The sequence below is a fragment of the Strix uralensis genome, chromosome 7 (genome assembly GCF_047716275.1).
Source record: "Strix uralensis isolate ZFMK-TIS-50842 chromosome 7, bStrUra1, whole genome shotgun sequence".
Taxonomy (NCBI): domain Eukaryota; kingdom Metazoa; phylum Chordata; class Aves; order Strigiformes; family Strigidae; genus Strix; species Strix uralensis.
Genome location: NC_133978.1, coordinates 39,320,860 through 39,340,531, shown reverse-complemented (window position 1 = coordinate 39,340,531; position 19,672 = coordinate 39,320,860). Strand labels below are relative to the sequence as shown.

Genomic DNA, 19,672 nt, shown 5'->3' with positions numbered 1-19,672 from the left:
GGCCTTGCAGCGGGTCAGCACCGCTCTCCAGGCGGGACGTGGGGTATGTGGTGACTGATGGCGGTGGGTCACTGGGCGGGAGGCCCGGGGAGGGTGCCCGGGGCCGGGCCGGCCCCCTCTGAGGAGCGGGGGGCGCGTCCCGGGCCTCCCCGCTCCTCCCTCCTAAAACCCGCGATTCCCTTTTTGTGCTGTCACCTGCTTTAAAAGAAATACGAGTGTTCTGGGAAAGGCATTGGGACTCCAAATACGCTTGAAAACGGTACGTGGAAGCGTAGGTGCGTGTTAATTGTTGCTGCTCCCTACCCTGCTGAAGCATCCTCTGTTTAAAGGCAAGCAAAATGTTTTTCCCTACAAGCAGTGTCCTCATGTTTCTTCAGCCCTCACCACCTCTGTCCTTGGCCTGCTGCTGTTGAACCTGTCAGTTATGTTGTAAAGAAAAAAGAGCCAAACGGAGGCTGAAATACAGTACGGGGGCCTAAAAATCTGTCCTGAGCATCTATGACATTTGTGTCCTTACTGAAAGCCAAATTAAAAAACGAATCAAGTGCTTACAGCTTACTTTAAAAATTAATTCCCAGGCTAGTTATAAATAATACCAGACAAATGAACAGAAAAGTCAGTGAGGTAGAATACAGTAAACACAATGTGAATGTGGGTTTTATAAAATTATCAATTAGGAAAATGTGTTGAGAAAACAAAGTATAGAGGTGGCCATAAACATTTGAGCTCATTCATGTGGACCATATTCTATTTAAGTCTTCATGTCTAGTTCATGAAGAAATGTAGGTGTTACTGAGATCATTTGAAGAAGAGTGTTGGGCATTCACTATTGCTGGCCAGAAGTGCAAGGCACAGGGCTTGGGATCTAATTTTGGCTTTATAAATACAAACCAAATAGGTTAGAATTTGCATGTCTCTTTGAAGTATCAAGCACGTCTGCTTATTTTTGTATTATTTGTTGAGAGCTGTGTCTGCTCTGGGAGCACTTAGGTCATTGACAAAATATGAATACTGATACACAGGGAAAGAATTCAGTGTGGACAAAGATGAACTGTCAAAGCCCTTTACTGCTGCGGTAGAACTGCCTCTGTGGGGATGCAGTTGGTATCTATATACAGTTTTCCATATTATTTTTGAAACTGTGTCAGTCAAGAATAACTCTAATTACTAACATTGCTTTTGGTAAAAATCCATGATGTACTAGAAGGGTCTGAGTCCTTTGCTGTTGAGTTTTGTGACGTAGATACCCAAATAGTAGGAATTAGTCTCAAATCTGTTGTTGATGCTTGATGATAGATGTATTACATTATCAGTGAATTTGGTAGATTTCTGAACCACACTTCATGGCAAGCCTTAGAGGTAGGCTTTTTTCTTCTCTGGTTATCAACCCCATCTAATCATAGTAAAAGAATATTGGTAAGAAATGCATAGCATCAAAAATCCTAGCCCAGGAATATCTAGAGGTTGTTTTAAAAATAATATTTCAAAAGGATCTCAAAATTCATCTCCATTTTTATTTATGATGGAATAGAGAATTCCCTCTGCACTTTGCAATCAAGCCTTATTTGTGTGACCCATACGGTTGCTTATAATCAGAATAGTATTAGGAAAGCTTAATATATTTTGCAGCTCTCAGTGCCGCTTAGCAGCAAGAAACAAAAGGACCCATTTATTTCTTTTTTACAAGCTGTCCTCCATATTAAAGATAGTTGGCAATTAGTTTGGGGACAGCTTTTCAAATGAAATTTGAGTGACCCACAGACATGTTCTTTCTGTATGATGTTGTATATCAAAAATCTGCAAAGATTTTTTTAATATGAGGGAGTATTGCTCATTTTTACTGTACTAATAGCAGGGACCTAGAGATACACATTGTAATCAGCTTTATACTTTAATTGAAGGCACAGGATGTTGAACTTTACTGTGTGATGCTGTGAATGGGAAGCATTCCAATTATGTCTGTAAGGATAATATTCTGAAAATGCAATGTGACCTAAAATTTCCCTTCTTCTAAATTAAGTAAGGTGGACTTAAGTAATGTGGACACAGAAATTAGCACCAAACTGGTTTTAGTCTTCAGTCATGATGTAATGCCTCAGACACTCCAGTCGCTCTTGTAGTTTGTTATCAGAGCTAATTAGATGATTCCCAGATCTCAGACTGACAAGTTGTTCTTCATCTTTGTGTCTGGTTGCTCCAGACAAAAAACCTGTTGTCCTCTTATTAGCTGTTTGCAAGACTAATGGGTTTTAAATGGTATTTTTTGAACATTTGAAGAACAATCTCTGCAGGGTTGTTACTGGTGCTCAGGCAAACAAAGTGCTTGTTTAGTGAGCCAAAGTGGGTGGCCAGCAGCATCATCCTATAAAGACTTGGTGGTGTAAAACTTACTAAGGTTTGTGCTGGTTTTGGCTGGGGTAGAGTGGATTTTCTTCATAGTAGCTGGGGCTTGGTTGCTGGCTGGGGTTAAACTGTGACAAGATCATTCTGTTTTCCAGATACAGATTGAGCACTGCTGGACTCTGCTAAAGCCACTCATTGTTCTACATAGAAATATTTAATGGTTGTTTAGATGTTTGTGCATACCTCTCTTAATTTAATATATAAGATATAATTTATAGATAAAATATAGAAGATATCTAAAATATATCTTTGTATTTTAAGTACTTTGCTCAGAATACATCAAAAATTACCAGAGAAGCTGCATGTCTTATGTGCTTTCTCGTAATGCTCTTTGATTCAAGAGGAATGTTTGTCAGGATTCTTGACTTGAAGTTACTTAGCAGAAACCTAGCTATTTCAAAAATTGTATTTCAGTCATTTGTAGGGCATTCCTTAGTAACATCTCAAGGACACAACTAAACCAGTAAAAATACTGTATTTCTCTTACCATTCCCAGTGCAGTGGGACCCCCGCATCATTTCAGCAAGTTATGAAAACTTGTCTGAATGTTTTTCCCCCGAAAACAATCCATAATTGAGTTTTAACTTCTCCCTTTGAATGTATATTGGCATATTTTTGGTTTGGAAATGTGCTCGTGTGCTTGTCCATTTTGGGGACCTTGTCTGCCTTCCGCCTGCCTGTTCCGATGGTATTTTGGCTTGATTCACGGTGGTGTGTACGCAGGGGTGGGGCACACGTGCGAAGAAAGCGTTGGGGGTGAGGACCTGGCGTTTGGAAATGGGGATATTCCACCAGTTTTCATTTGCTCACACCTCTCACCAAAGCTGTGTGAACCTGCCTGAACTACGTAGGCAGAAGGAACAGAACGGTCTGAGAGGTTTATGGCTGCAGAAAAAGAGACTAATTTTGTCAGCAATAAAACCAAAAGAAGATCAAAATACATGTTATTCACGAATACGCAAACTTACAGATTCCCTAGGTCAAATTTGTCTTCTCTTAGACATTTTCCTTACATTTACATTTTGATGACTTCATAATGTTATTAAACATTATATAGTTTGGAAATAGGAAGGTGTGGTAGGTTAGAGTTAACCTCATTTTACTTGGTGCTGTTAGACTTTAAGAGTACTAGAAATGTAAGCGTATCATACTCAGAGCGTAAACACTGAAGGTGGAGTTACAGTACAGATTGTTAGTAACATCAGAACAACAATCTATACTACAAAGAGCTATGCGCAAAGTATGTTTTTACAAGAATGTTGGATTTTTGAAGTGAAGACTGTGACGATGTTAAAGTGACTGAGAAAAGTCACTTAGCCCTACCTCCTTCAAGCTACTAGAAACTGGATGATCAACAGTATTTGGGAGGGAGGCTCTTGAAAGCCATGGACAGGACCAGTGAGAATTACGCTTTTTGAGAATACAGCCCTCGACGAAGTTCTTGTTTCTTCTTCTGTGTGCGCTTCTAGTCGTTCCCTTTGACTTCACTGGCCTTAGTATTCCAGAACAGCAAAGCCCTACCAGTTCCCTTTGTGTCAATGTTGAGTGCTGGGCATCTTGTGGAAACAAGCACTTCCATGTCTACTGGTAAGATGTTCAGAATCAAACACCTCCAGTGTGATACCCCATTTTAAAACCTAGATTAAAAAAATGAAGTTTAAAATCCACAAAATTAATGTAGTAGCACTGATACTGAGTTCCTGGGGGTGGTTTGCTTTTGGTGCCCTTTTCACCACCTGTATTTTGCAGTGCTCTGGCTATAGATGAATGTGGGACACTGAGCTTTGGGTACTTGTACCAGATCCTGTTTTGTCCAGTGTTGTCTAAAGCTGCCTTTTGTCTTTTCTCTTTTCATTTTTGTCCGAACAGGTTGTTTTTTGTCTTTGAAGTTTTGAGTATTCCAATGCATGTCATGCAAATGAATAACATTTAAGATGTTCTGTACATTTGAATATTCATAATTACTCATTTTAAAGATAATTTGATAGTATGTCATCTATCAGGAGAGTAGCACATAGATAATTAAGGTAAATGTGCAGTTAGAGAATGGATTTCTGTTTGTTTGTGTTACTGTATTTGTTTACTTTGATGCTTTGTATGTTTGCTTATGTGTTGTAACAGGCTTTGAATTCAGCACCAAAGTCAACTTTTAAGGAACTGAGAACTATGATCTTCCATTTTGATGGCAGAATGTATTTTTTCAGCCTTGTCGTGTTTACTATAGATATATCAAAGAAGGCACATGAATACTATATCTATTATGTTCAGATGTATAAATGTGTGTATATACACATGCATATGTTTGTTTGGTTTTTTTTTAATTTTGAAACACTGCCCTGCACATGTTTTCCCCCATGAAAAGGGTGAGACCCCAAATGCATCAAATTAAATTGCATGATACATAAGCCCTTGCATACTCATTATGATGAGCATAGGGTGAAAACTAGCGTGGAAATGAATAGAATAAGTTTTTATAGGTAGGAGCTTATTACGTTGCTGAACATGATTGCATTGTAGGGTTTGTTACTTCTTTTACAAAATATTCTCCTTTAAAATGGATTCTCCTTGATGACTTTTATTATAGTTTCTCCCTTAAGCAGTATTATCTAAAGGCAGCATATTATTTGTTGGTCTTATCAGGGTGGGTATTCATGTCCAGAGAATGTACGTTAACTGCTTACTCATTGTGTAGGGAGCAGTGCAACTGTTAGCAACCCAGTTTCTTTGAAGCTGAGCTCTTAAAGTCACTGTTCAGTAGAAAGTCCTCTAGATCTAATTTAGATAAATTCCATTATTGTGTTTCAGAGTTCTTGTGTAGTTATTTGGTAAATAATGAAGGTTCTGTTGCTGAAGGATCCCAAAGACAAAGATTCAGGACCAGATCCATATATTAAGGTGAGTAAACTTTAAAAAATGTAAGCAATTGTGTCACTTCACTATAAAATAATAGTATCATGCATTCAGTAAGATAGATGAATTTAACTATTTCAAGTGAAAAATGTGCTTAATAAAAATTGGGAGTGCGTGTCTGAAATTATGCTAAGAAAAAAATTATGCTAGAAAATTTGCCGTTACTGAAAGAAGTGTTTTAATTGTGGGGCATGAGCATTGAGTTCACTGTTAAAGCTCTCAGCAAAGATAGAATTGCAAAAAATGTTCCTGTTGCTGTAGTACTTTCTGCTGTTGCCTTTACTCATGTGGGTACAGGAATATTTGCAGGACTAGGTGATTGTCACTTAGGGACTGCAGTTATGTGCTGGTGTACACTGTAACGCTGCAGTAGCTATGTAGGAGGCCTCAGTTCCATAGTTGTTGGTTTTTAGTATTATGTTGTAATACTAAATAACTAACAAAACCAAACTAGATTCTCTAGTAAAAGCAAATAAGATTCCTTTGTATTTTACTTTAGTAAAAAGAAATATTTATGCTGACTTAGTCAATTCTTTGAAAAAGAAAAAGCTACTGTTTGAAATCTATTTCAAGAGCTGTAAACCTTTTTTTGATAGGAATTAGGACTATTTGGATTTGAAGCAACTTTGATTCCAGTTTTGTCATTTGAATTTGTCTCTCTTGAAAGCTTATTTGAAAAGGTAAGTTTTAAATTATTTCAGTTGTCTTATTTTCAACAGAATTTAGGCCACGGTTGCCAAGACGCTGTGTCTTATCTTGATTTAATAATGCCCTGTGGTACCTCTTTCTGTGTTTCCACAAACACGGGTGTACACAATACAATATTGTATACAAACATCAAGTATGTTGCCCATACTGGTTAAAGAATTAAGTTGGTGAGATAGAATTCATATTTAGGTTGATGGCCCCTAGATAGTTACAGGTATTGGGGCATTTTGTCATAACAAAAAATTATCAAACTGTAGTGACAAGTAAAGTTTCCCTGAGGTTCACCCTTACATCGTACTGAAATTGCGTACAGCATCTCCTAATTACATGGAATACAATTGCATAATTGCTGTTCTCGTTCTACTCATTCTTCAATAAATGTATTTCATTTTAAAAAGTTGAAAAGGTTTTCTGAGGCAAGTTTCCTTTATTGACAATCTCCAACAGCACTAGACTTTGTTAGGTGTTTGAATGTATCATGATCTGCATTTACAAGTGATCCAAGAACATTTTTCCTTTTTTTGGTGCTGACCTTTGAGAGCCTGTTAGTAACCTTAACTGTTCTTTGAGGGGGCAGGGAGCAAGGAGCTGTCTGGGTAGGACCCTCTGTGTTACTATTTGGAGTAACAGTTAATTTCTCTTGTATGAATTTGTAAGTACCTCATATGTTGTTCGCCCATCCATCCAGCTCATTTTAGTGGCGGGAATCCTTGTCTGTTCCTACAGATTCTCAGAATTAATATAATCTGTCCAAGTTTTGTTCTGAATTTGAGATTTGTTACACATTTCTCTTGTAAATACTCTGGCTACTGATATTAATTAAATATTTGCCTGTTTCAGTTTCAGATATTTATTGAAGCTGTTTTGTTCTTCACAAGATTATAAAGAATTGATCAACTTAGTTTTTAATTTTATTTACTCCTTTTTTTTTCAATTTACTTCTTAAATTTACTGTTTATAAGTAGCTTTCTCATCCAGAATGTTATGGAGGCCTAGTTTTTACCAGTCCAAGAGCTTTAGAAGCCATCAAGATATGTTTGAAAGAGAATAGTAAAAATGAAGGTAAGTACATTCCTTGGTCTTTCTGTTTCGGTATTTTGTGAAGTTTGTAATTTTATTTCACTCACCAGTAGGTGTTTGGAGTATGCCTTTTTTGAAAATGCTTTATCTCATAGTTCTTTCGGCATCAGAAGGCCTCACACTAAATTGAGTTTTTAAGGGATTGAGTGTTGGATTTTCCACATTTATGCAGTTAGAAATGAAAGGAAAGCTTTTGGTGCAAATTACTAATTAGTGTGGGTTTTCTTGGTTGTGGTTATCTTCGTTGATGCTAAAAGCAGTTGTAAACAGAAACTCATGCATAAGGAATATTTTGCTGCAGTGCCTAGTTTTGCTTACTGCTTTTCTCCCTTAAAGAGAGGAGCATGTTGTAGAAACTGGCCACTGTTACTTCTGTGTCTATATTATTCATATGAAGTCTTGCAGAAAAAAATTTCTCTGTCTTGAATGTAAAATTCCTCAAGTAAATTAAGCATTTGCTAAAAAGCGGTGAAGAAACGGTGATACATAAAAGCCAACAGATTAGTTGTAAGAATCCTGCAGAGTGCTAAATAGAAATTACCATACCAATGATCTATCAAATCCTTATAAAGTCTTCTAAATTCTTATGCTAAGTGATAACTTCTGCTCTGAGTTTCTATGTACACTTAAATTCTATCATTACTTCATCAGCTCCATGTTTGGGCTGTCGTCATAGTAATCAATGTACAGTGAGTAAGGTTACACTCGTGAGTAAGGTTATTTTAGCATTTTCAACAGCAGAGGGCTGTGTTTTAGGATTTTTGGTCAAATGTAATCTCTTACCTAGAGTTCATTCCTAATTTCAAGTAGGGCTTTTGGGAGCTGCTGAAATACATGTTTGAATCAATAATATGAGTCTTTAGTTCCTATTTCAAAGCTAATCAATCCCTACCTTTTTCCTTCTTTAGAATAGTTCCCTCTGATCTTTTTTTACTGTTATATTAGTCTCTATTTCTAATTAATTTTTTTTTAGAATACTGGGAAGGAACTTGGTGTCCTATGATGTAGTGTTTTTCAGACAAGATAGTAACCGAGTATCTGTTTTTGAGCCATTAGGATTTCAGGCGTAGGGATGAGGTAGCTGGGTCCAAGAAGTGTAATACAACATACTTACTGCCTGAAGGAAGAAAACCATTTCTTGGTGATTTTATTTTGGTCTCTGGTACATTTTATTTCTGAGCTGATAACTTATTTTTGGTGTATTTTTAAAATACAATCAGTTTCTATATTTTTCTTGTGTAAGAGTTGCTTTATAGAGTACTGTAATGCATTGATATAGATTTTTACCACTTTATTTGTTGTCGTAGAAGATTATATTTGGTTTTTGCCCGTCTTCAATTTTAAACTGCCAGCTTGTATGTCTAAATCTCCCTGTATGTACTATGTGCTGTTTTTTTCCTACAAGTTTTGATGCTTTTTTAAGTGCTTAATGCCAAAATATAAATGAACGTTGCAAGTTGCATGTGATCTGGCATAGGGCAAGTGTGCATTAAAAATGCTGCTTAACAAAAGCAGCTAAGAACTGTTTACTCAAATTAGGCTTTTAAAAACATGTTGTAGACTACTATTTACACAATGAAAAAATTACATTAAAAATTCATTTTGTATATCCAGATTTGCTGAAATACATAACGGAGTATTAGTTGTTATTATTTTGCTGTATTTGTAGATTAAACATCTGTAAGTGTAGATTAGGAGTCCAAATATTCATTTAACATTCATATTTTGTTGCCATGTGTTTAAATTTAATTTAATGTTTTTCAGCCTGGTCAAAATCTCTTAAACAAAGATGGAATACCAAACCAGCGTACGTGGTTGGAAAAGCTACAGCTTCTCTAGGTAAGCTGGGGTTTAAAAATAGAAGTCTTAGATAAATCTGTCTTGTAAGTACAATTTTTGGAATATTAGCTGCTATTCAAGGGTGTTCAGAAAAAAATGTGGGTAAGTTTTATAAATGGATTATTTTGAAAACAGGTAATTGTATACACATTAGAACTATACATACTTACTTCAGCTAAGGATCTAGCTTCTGGTTTTTCATTACTTCCATTGTAATGTGACAATATCGACTTTAAAAATTTGGTAAAAAAAAAAAATCTTTGTTCTTAATTTGCATGTGGGGTTTTTTTCATTCACTTTGGAAATTAAATTGGATGAAAGGACTTATAGTGTGATTGTCTGAGGTTGTATGAAGTAAGATGCTCTGGCCCTTCATTCCCTCAGTGTTCCTGTGAGGCATTTGCTGAACGGAAGGCAGCAGTTTACATCCTGCTGCCTTCAGTGGGGCAGCTGCTTTATTTTTCTTGACACTGGTTTTGATCTGATGCAATATGTATTTTCGGTGCATAACAAAAATGCAGTGTAGATTTTACTTTGTGAAAGCCTTTGTTACTGTAAAAATGCATTGTAGCTTCCACTGAACCACATGGGAAATATTATGAAAAGACTTAGCATTTGAGAATTTTAAAAGCCGTGATGTTTTTCTGCTTCGAGGCCAAAAATAATTTGGATAAGGAGGCTACCTCTATAAAAAGCCTATTTTTTCAGGCAGGCTGGTAACAACACTGGGTCACCAACCAGTGTCACCTAACAAGCAACTTGAGTCAATCAAGTCCCAAATTCATAGAATCACAGGATGGTTTGGGTTGGAATGGACCTTAAAGATCATCTAGTTCTAACCCCCCTGCCACGGGCGGGGACACCTTTCACTAGACCAGCAACTTCTCTGGAATTCATCCTCTCCCTACTCACTTCCTTAAGTAAGACCAGTGTTACACTCTCAGATTCTCTGATAGGATTTCAGCCTTCACTACAAAGAACAGCGGAATGCTCACTGGGAAGACACCTGCAACCAAACCATGCCAGGCTCTGCAGCCCATTCAGCAGAGTCAGTGCTTTCTGTTTCACTGCTTCAGATACGAGAGGTTAAAAACTCTCTGAAACAGCTTAACTATCCCCAAAAATTCTTCTTTTGTACTTTTTTCAAATATGCCTTTCTAGAACCAAAATCGGATGTTTCGTAGTATGGTGTTCCTTCAAAGGCTCTGATTTTTTGTTTTTCAAAGAGGTATTTGTGTGTGTGGATCAAGTTGTTTTCAACCCATGTTTCTGTGATAGTAAATCCGAATTGTTCTCATTGATTTCAATGTTTTTCTTTGTTGCTTTTGGTCATAGTGGAAGACATTGGTCTTATTCCACAAGGAGAAAAGTCTGGAAATGCTGAGAAATTAGCTGAATATATTTGCTCAAGTAAGTATCTACAATATTCTACTTAAGCTAATATAGCTTCCATTGTTACAGAATTTCCTATAAATGAAATCAAGTGTACACTGAAGTGAAGTACATACTGCATATATCTCTTATATGTAGAACCTGTGAATTCAACTTCTGAGAATGTGGGTGATGTCTCTAAAAGATGATTAAAAATACTTTGAAATACCTATACAAAATATTAATTTACATAAAATCTTCGACTCTGTAATTGATTAATAATACTATGTGACCCAGTAGACAAAGTATTGTTTCGCTAAAAGATCTGAGCTGTAATGATTGGAAATTGCTATGTTCATAAGAATATATTCATAATATTCCTAAGAATTGCTGTAATCATAAGATTTAAATGATTGTGACTATAGGTGTGCTGGTTCTCTGTGAGCTTTGGGTGACCTGACTTTCCTTGCTTCACACCAGTTGATGCTGGGGATTTTTCACCATGGCATGGTTCAGAGTAGATAAGGGGAACTCCCTTCCTCAGAATGAAGATGTAGTTGCAGAGGAATCTATTTTTCAGCACCAAAGGAGAGTGGTTTTGAAGAAATTGAAGGAAGGGTTAGTTAAGATGATGGTTAATGTTTTGTTTAACCATTTCGTTATGGTTGAAGCTGTAATGCTGATTTATTTGCTGCTTCTAAATGTATTATCAGATTGTTGGGTAATTTTAAAAGTGTAGTTAGTCTATTTCCTAATTCTTTTTGTACTGTAATTTGTTAAAATTTCCAATAGTAATACTATAAGAAACATTTTTAGGCTTAGGGGCTGAATATTTTTTGAGTGGATGGGTCGGTACAAGCTGTGAAAAAAAAAAAGGCTGTGTTTTTGTACAGCCTGGGTTATAGAAGTTGGGTGAAAAATGTCAGAAGCAGGAGCTGCCAGTGCAGTGAGTTTGACCTCAGAGCTTCTGGCACAGGTGGTGGTGTTCAGGGGATCCCGGACTGAGGTGCATGCTGCCTTCAAAGCGTCTGTGTGAGCATCGCCTGAGAGGAACAGTTATCAAAAGAAGTCAGCAGAATTAGTCCCCAGGCACTCTGAAACTAAAATAATCTAAATAAGCTAAAATAACCTCTGTGCCAGATGAAAATCACACCTGAGGTTCAGTATCTCAGCAGCACCCTGGCAGATTCTTCTCTGGACTTTTATATGACCTGGGGTGCGTCCCCGCTCATGTGAGACACAGGGAGCTGTACAGGGGAACCTCACAGTGACATTAGAGGGTAGCTCTCAGTCTGATACAAAGGTATGATGTCCTTCACTGAAGGACTTTCTGCCCCAAATTTAAAAAGGGACACAGAAACCTTCATCTAGCGGCTCATGCAGCGTCCACTAACTGACCAGAGAACAACCAACGCTTTGAAAAAACATGTTATTCAAGTTAAATAGTCTGCCTTTGGCTAACGCTCATCGGAGAAACAAATGACAGTCAGTGCAATTATTCTAGATGTTGGATGAATTATTGTATCTGCTGGTTTAAAAGCCCGTCTGCTGACCACACTTGATGAACTTGCTGAGTACAGTGCTAGGGGCTTCACTAGTGGAAATGATGTCAAGAACCCTGACAGGTTAATTTTGGCTGTTAGGCATAACATTAGATATGAAAGAGACTGTTGATTAGCAAAGTCTGTAGTAGCAGAGATTCATAGGTAAAAGGAAAATGTGATTGGAGCTGGCAAGTACTGTTTTTTTATGGGCAGAGTGCTTTTATTCACTGGCAAATAAAATTTTAACTATACGGAGTATTTCATGATAAAAATGATAGTTGCCAACACAAGATTGAATAATAAATTCTGAAAATTAAAAAGGAAATTTTCAACACAAAAATGTCATAAGTGAAGCATAACCCGTATCTACTCTTCAACAGATATTTTAAAACAAAGGTCTTAGCTGGCTTTTTAGTGCTAGGAAATCTACTTCTGGTAACAAATTAATGTTTGCCAGTTTGCAAGTGGAGGGGTTTTTTTGAGAAGGAAAACGAGAAAAATACCTGTCTCTTCTGTTGTATGAATGTGAAAAAAACCTAGGCTCAGGTCTAAAGGAAACGATGGGTGTAGATGGGTGGAAAAATTCCTCCTTGGTGAGCCTGTGCGTGGTCCGGTTACTGCATCATAACAACTTCTTGGTTATTTTCTCAGTCCAGTGGAGGGTCGTCCTGGCTCTTCCTGCTCTCCTGGGAGCTGCTTGTTTCACAGACCCTGTTACCTGTGAGCGTGTTGGCTCCTGTGGCCGTTCCCCCTTTGCCTGCACACTCCTGCAGGGTGAGTTAGGAGCTGGCAGTCACAGAGGGAGATGGATGGGGCACAGCACTTTCTGGTGAGGGCACTGAAGTTCAGTCCAGAGCCAGCAGCACCTTCTGGTAGCCACGGTTGGGAAAGAGGAGCCTTTTACACAGAGTGTCCCAAGGGTGGCTCATCCCAGAATGCCAGCAGGCTGTTTAAATTAACACAGTGCTGCAGCACTTCCATTATCCAACTGCCTTTGAATAGCCTTCCGTTCTGATAACCCACCAGTGGATTTCAATCATTGGAGACTGCCTGTTGTTGATAAATACAGTCATACTCAGTGATTTATTGGATTGTGCATATTTATGCACTCTCAATTTATCAAGTGGTTTATAACAACCTCTGCAGTACAGATTAAATTACATCATGTTCCCTATTATGTATATATTTATTGTTTATCCATAAAATGATAAGTAAATGAAGAGAATAGCTCTAAATTTTTTCTATCATTAGAATTTATTGTCAGAATAAAAATAAAATCTGAAGCAACAATATTTCTGTTGTTACTCACCTTTTGTGCTTTGGTACCCACTTCAACTTAAGTGATTGGGAAAATAAAGGAATTTACTCCTTAACTAGCTAGCTAGCTTTACTCTCTTTCCAAGGCAAATATTTTTTTGGTTTTATTACAGTGTAACATTTGTGTTGGGTACCGAAGTAGCAGATACCACTGGGGCCAATGCTTGCTGTATTCTTCAGGCCTACTAAGAAATTCCGTGCTTTGTAAACACAAGTCAAAAAGGATTAGTGTTTCTTTAGAGATGCCACATTGACATTTCAATTAACTGATGTGACTTGTAGCAGGATTAATGCTGAAATATTTAGGTTTTATCTTACTATTTTAAAATCTCTTTTACATTCTCTCCCAAGTTCAGTGTTCCTTCCTGTAATTTATTACAAGCATATCTATGGTTTCTAATAAAACTTCAGTGTACAGTTAGGACAGTCAAATATATCTGTGTTGGCTCCTATGAGGGTCTTTCCATTTGATTTTTACTATGCTGTCTTTTTTTTTTTTTTACCCTGAGACATCTCTGATGCTTACTGTTATAAACCAAGAGTCTAGTTCCAGCACTTAAAAAAAAAAAAAAAGCGTTTATTTTTCTAGTTGTCGTCTCTTAAACATGTGAATTAGTAATAAAATAATGTGTTGAGGAACTCTCATTTATTTTGAAAGATGAATGCAGCGGCGTGCAGCTGTGTAGAATTTAATCTTGACATTTTCTCTGTATTTGTTATTTATAGAAAAGGTAAACTCAGTGCAAAATAAGTCTGCTGTTAAATCCCTATCTAAAAATCTAATTCTTCCTCGATTAAAATGCTCTTTAACTTTGCAAAGTGTCAATATTCACTTTTATTAGATAAAATCGAGTGGTGAAAGACTTTCCAAAACAATTAGTTTAAGCCCTAAACCTAGCAAATTATTGAGAATCTCATATAGTCAGTGCTGTTTCCTTCTTCCAAGCCAGGTGTTTGCATTCACCACGTGCTGGGTATTGTCAGTGTTTGCCCTTTCCCCTCTCTGGTGTGTGGGTGCCCACAGAGTGCACAGGGACAGGGTGGCTGCGGGAATGGAGGTGTAAACCCGAGAGGTGGCAACAGGAATGCTGTTACCTGCTGGTATTTTTTAAGCAGAATTTGTTTACCCCTCTGAGAACATATTAGAACCATACAAAAGCTGTGGGAGTTAAATGACAAACAGCTGTGTATCAGAAAGGTCCTTCCAAAAGGGCCTTTCACATGTTGGCAATGTAACATTAATTAAAGTTGGAGGTGACTTCCATTTTAAAGGACAAGAGCAAGTGACGATATCCAGTTCCACCCTAGCAGTGGAAGTAGAATAATTTTTCTTTGGGGAAGTAAGAAAATAGAGTTTCAGATCATAGAATCACAGACTGGTTTGAGTTGGAAGGGACTTTAAAGATCATCCAATCCCACCCCCCTGCCACGTGCAGGGACACCTTCCACTAGCCCAGGTTGCCCAAAGCCCCGTCCAACCTGGCCTTGAACCCTTCCGGGAGGGGGCAGCCACAGCTTCTCTGGGCAACCTGTGCCAGGGACTCACCACCCTCACAGGGAAGAATCTCTTCCTAATACCCAATCTAAATCTGCCCTCTTTCAGTTTAAAGTCATGACCCCTCATCCTATCCCTACACCCCTGATCAAGAGTCCCTCCCCACCTTTCCTGTAGCCCCTTTAAGTCCTGGGAGGCTGCTCTAAGGTCTCCTTAAGATAGATTGAAGCTCTTCAGCACAGTATTTCTGTCCTGTTCCTTGTCTGCCTGAACATTCTTTTATACAGAGAGAGCTGTTGAGTGGGACTAAGATTTTAAATAGAAAAATTGAGGAAGATTGTGTTTCTGTGGAGGAGGAGGAGATAACTTGCACAGTAGTTTTTTTTTCTTTGTAGAATGGCAAGGGGAATAGAAATGCAGTTTATCTTTCATGAGATCTTTTTATCCAATGTATTTATATTATAGTTATGGAATATTTTTTAATTTACATGCTAAGTAGCCTCTGTCCTCTGAATTGTGGATGCAGTTGCACTGCAAATGTTTTCAGTTATCTTAGGGCTGTGTCTGTGGTGGAGCACGTGGCATTTACTGCAGTGTTTAATGTTTGATACCTTTAAAATGTATTAAATGTATTGTTTACTCTTTATTAAAAAGATAAGTTAATTAAATTTCTTGTTTGTGTGTTTACAGGAGAGAAACCTGATTCCTCAGCTCTTCTTTTTCCTTGTGGAGCCCTGAAAAGGGAAGTACTTCCTACAGCACTTAGAGAAAAAGGTTGGACTTCCCTTGGAGCCTCATTTTAATTAGTCAGTTATGAGAAAAGTTGTATCTAAACCACATTTGAATAAGTAAAAATTGAATTTGCTATTGTGTTGGCTAGAAGTTAGAGGATGGGAATAAAAACTGGAGGTTGGATTGCTGCCCACAGCTCTGGGAACGAGCTGTAGCGTGACATGAGCAAGGTTATTTGCACTTGGGTTCCCTTCTCTGAGGTGACAGGTAACTTATTCACAGAAATGTTGCAGGACTTGCCAGTTTTCCCCTGTGCTTCGAGGTCCTCTGATTACAGATGCTTTAGGATATCTCGCAACTGTAGAAATACCTACAAATCCTTCACAGAATTTTTTCTGTATTTTTTTAGCCAAAAATAGTACACTTAAGTGCAGTTATTATGTTGAGAGTGTTTTACTTAATGAACAGAAATTAATGAAACCCTGTTTAATTATGAATGTATATCCTGATTCCAGGTGTACCTCTGGAAAGCCTTACTGTTTATCAAACAACCCAACACACTGACCTGCAAGAATCTTTGAGCAGTTATTTCTCACAGCAGGTATTGGATGCTGATGTAATTTGAGAATTTTGGAGGTATATGATAATACCTAGCAGAATATACTCCTTTTTTTCAGCTGTCTGTAAATGATACTTGTGGGGATACAAGAACATCCTGCATAGGCTGCTTGTTTTGTTTCCCTGATGATGACCAAGAAAATCCTTTAGGAGGAGTTTCAGATAGTCTCTCAGTTACTTGTTAGGGCAAATATAAACGAGCCTAAAAGACACAATGCCTCCATTTGAAGAAGAAAACAAAACTTTTCACGTTTTGTCTAACTGTCAAAATTTATGTACGTTCAGAATAACTGCATATATAATTACATATTCAGTTTATTCCTTTGAGCTGGACAAGACTGCTTTTTAAGTAATACCATGTCAGAAATTACATTTAGAGAGGATATTTGTTGAACAGCTTTATTACTAATTTTTATTAGTGCAATTGAAATGTCACTGGACATCTTTGCTGTATATTACAAATCAGAATTCAGGAGTAATCTGCCCTACATAGTTTCAGTGTTTCTTCTCTGATTATCAAATCTATGAATGTATTAATTATCTCATTTTAAGTGTTAGAATTCCAGGTGACATGCTGTTGAGAAGTGTACTGAGATGTATTTGCTAGAATTACTAATGGTTTTCTCTTTTTAAAACCCTCTAATGTCATTAAGCAAGGATCAGTGAATAGAGAAAAATTTGAAGGTACTAATAATTGCTTTTATTTTTTCAAGATTGGCTCTCTGAATTTTCCATTTGTAGGAGCCTACATGATACGTAGGATTAATTTTATTCAAAATCCTTCTTACAGAAACCTGGCCTGCTTGAGCATGTTGCACCTCTTTTTCAAATCTGTGCATTAATGTCTTGTTAAATTACATATTGATTTTAAAGTTCTATTTCAAGAGGTCCTAAAAGGTTATGGCACGGGCAGTCTGACTGATACATGGAGTATCCTGGTGTTCCTCGGTGGGTGTTGCAGATCTGATCCCCACCATATTTAGTTTATAGCAGCTATAAAAGTTAGTCAATAGTACATATGCATGTTGTAACTTTCTGAACTCTTCTTATGGAACTCCTTGTTTGCTGTAATTAGATGTTAGTTTCAGTGTAAAGCTGTTAAAATGTGTCTCGTGCTTTTTAGTTGTTCTTAACTGATGATATTGTGGTTATATGTTTAGTGTGTGGAGAGCTGACACAGAATGACAAGTGTTCAGCACTTTGTGAGACAATGAACAGCACTGTGTTAAACTGTCATTCTGGCCTCTGTGAGCTAAGACTAGCTTCCAAGTCATGCGCTATAAAATAACAACAGATGTAGTTTGAGTGGAACGAGTGTATCTTTCTTGTCAGACAGAAAATCATGATAAAGCAAGCATGTGCTTTGGGTCCACAAGCTCAGGAGCTTGGGACCTTCACTCCAGACAGAATTTTGCAGTTTTCTTTTGGCTACAGAAGGTTGCTGCTGCTCTCTCAAGGCAGGCTTATCCTGAGAGAGAGAAAGCCCTTCCAGGGGTCTGCAGTTTTAAGGCAACATTTCATCCTTGCCAGAGCATCTCAGGACAGCAGAATTCAGGGTGAACCACATGAGCTGGGAAACAGAGATTATGTGTAGAACTGAGATAGATGGGAATGGATTTGGGGAAATAACTTGCTGACTTTATCAGCAAGCGCTTGTTTGACAAAGTATTTGGTTGAAGTCACCCCTGAATTTCAGCATTCTGTGGTAGAAAGGGGGTTTGGCAGCCTGTCTGCACCGCAGGAAGCCCTTTCCGTTGGCTTAACTGCTGTTGCTCATCAATAAAACCACTTCATGTCCATATAGAGACAGTTGAAGGGATTTATCTGAAAGTGTATTAATATGCTGCTGGAACAGTGAGTAATCTATGCCAACCTATGGTTACCTTTTATTCAGGGAATTCCAGCAAGTGTCGTATTCTTCAGTCCATCTGGTGTCAAATTTTGCCTCCAGCACATTCAGAAGCTTTCAGGGCATTTTATCAACCATATCAAGGTATCTTCTCTTTAAAAGTGGTGAAATACAATAGGGGGTAACTTTGGTGTGGGGGAATGAGAGATTGGAAAGCTGTTACACCTGTCACAAACCTTCATTTTCTCTTCTGTGTTTATTTCTCTGAAAATCAGGTTACACCAAACACATAGCTAGCAAATACAGATGTTATTATATAGCTGAGAGTCTTTTTTTTAAAAAAGTAATTGTTTTCACCTAGAATTTTTTTCCCCGACTCACCCAGTCTCCACTGGGTATAGGCTTTATTTTCCATTAGTGATGTGAAGGTGTGAGTAGTTCTTGCTTGAATCAGGCTGAGATATATTGAAATTCCTCTCACTTTTGTGGGACTAAGAACTTTAAATGTTTGTAATGGCAAGGTAAATAATCATCTTGCCTAAGTAACTGCCACGTAGCTCAACTGATAGGTGGTTTTTAATACTGCAAATCTTCAAGCTGAGATGTTGAGTACAGTTTAGTAAGCTCAGCCATGCAAGTTGACACAGTGTCAGCGAAGGAGGAAGAGGGAATGGGCTCAAGCTGCGCCAGGGCAGGGTCAGACTGGCTCTTAGGAAGGATTTCTTTGCAGAAGGGGTTGTTGGGCGTTGGAATGGGCTGCCCAGGGCAGGGGGGGAGTCCCCATCCCTGGAGGGGTTGAAGAGTCGGGTTGACCCAGCGCTGAGGGATCTGGTGGAGTTGAGAATGGTCAGTGTGAGGTTCATGGTTGGACTGGAGGATCTTCAAGGTCTTTTCCAACCTGGATGATTCTGTGATTCTGTGATACGTACCTGAGTAGCCAGCAAGAGCTGATGCCACATCTGCCTGCGCTATTCTAACAGTAAATAACGTCCTTTCAGTTTGCTGCTATTGGGCCAACAACGGCGGAAGCGATGGAAGCAGCAGGAATCCCAGTGAGCTGTACTGCAGAGAGTCCAACTCCCCAGGCCCTCGCCGCTGGGATCCAAAACGTGCTTCATCTACAGAACTGCTGTTTGCCTGAGTAAGAGCAAGAAGCATTTGAAGGCGAATGTGGTGCTGTAGAAGGTTTTTCTGTTTTGCAGACCTGTTGTCCTGCAAGAAGGTATTTTTCAGGAATATGCAACACTGTCCTTGTCAGGGCCTGGTGTGAGAAGCTTGCATCTAAATATCTAAGAAATCTAGAATGCGTCCAGCATCTCTTAAAGCATCTAGCTCTTCCCCTTTTCTCGTGTGTGCAGCGTATTTTATGTGGGTATTCCTTGAAAACTAGTTGTGAGAGGCTAATCTGCGTCGGAGCAGCGTATTGAAATCAGTTCAATGTATCACCTCAGGTATCTCCTGGCACACAGGGTCAAGTTTTCATTTCTCTGTAGAATCAGTTTTACGTGCACATCTTTTTCTTTTGTAGAAGAAAAGCATACTTACACTGAAGTATTTTCTGTGGTAAAGCTTCCTTGTTCATTGTTCTGCTTTTCAAATATTTATATGAAAATGGTGATTGTAGAGTCTCGGTGGAATAGGACAATTCTTGCAGTGGAGCTGCACTGTGTGGAGCTAATAGCAGATCAGCTATTGCCACTCAATATCCTTACGGTACGGGTTTTAAAAAATTAGTTTTTGGTTTCTGTTCCTGTAATGAAGGAGGATTATTAACAGAGAAATAAACTGGCTTATCATCATTAATAA

At 38.2% G+C, this 19,672-nt stretch overlaps 1 protein-coding gene across 2 annotated transcripts; it reads left to right on the top strand.

The window, feature by feature from the left end:
- Nucleotides 1–33: 33 nt before the first annotated feature.
- UROS (uroporphyrinogen III synthase) lies at nt 34–19,672 on the top strand. 2 transcript variants are annotated; one of them, XM_074875529.1, is made up of 10 exons: nt 34–259; nt 5,209–5,298; nt 5,910–5,993; nt 6,987–7,083; nt 8,866–8,940; nt 10,276–10,350; nt 15,358–15,441; nt 15,915–16,000; nt 17,912–18,010; nt 18,865–19,672. In XM_074875529.1, exons 2-10 carry the CDS (start codon nt 5,236–5,238, stop codon nt 19,009–19,011), a joined length of 810 nt encoding a protein of 269 aa, XP_074731630.1. In that variant the 5' UTR covers nt 34–259; nt 5,209–5,235; the 3' UTR covers nt 19,012–19,672. The 2 variants fall into 2 exon arrangements, with proteins under 2 accessions (XP_074731630.1, XP_074731631.1); XM_074875530.1 differs by lacking the exon at nt 18,865–19,672 and having other exon boundaries at nt 15,915–16,035; nt 17,912–18,000.

Coding starts and splice junctions, on each gene's coding strand:
- UROS (XM_074875529.1), top strand. CDS start 5,236: ATGAAGGTTCTGTTGCTGAAGGATCCCAAAGACAAAGATTCAGGACCA. Junction 15,442..15,914: donor TACAGCACTTAGAGAAAAAG/GTTGGACTTCCC, acceptor TCCTGATTCCAG/GTGTACCTCTGGAAAGCCTT. Junction 16,001..17,911: donor GCAGTTATTTCTCACAGCAG/GTATTGGATGCT, acceptor CCTTTTATTCAG/GGAATTCCAGCAAGTGTCGT.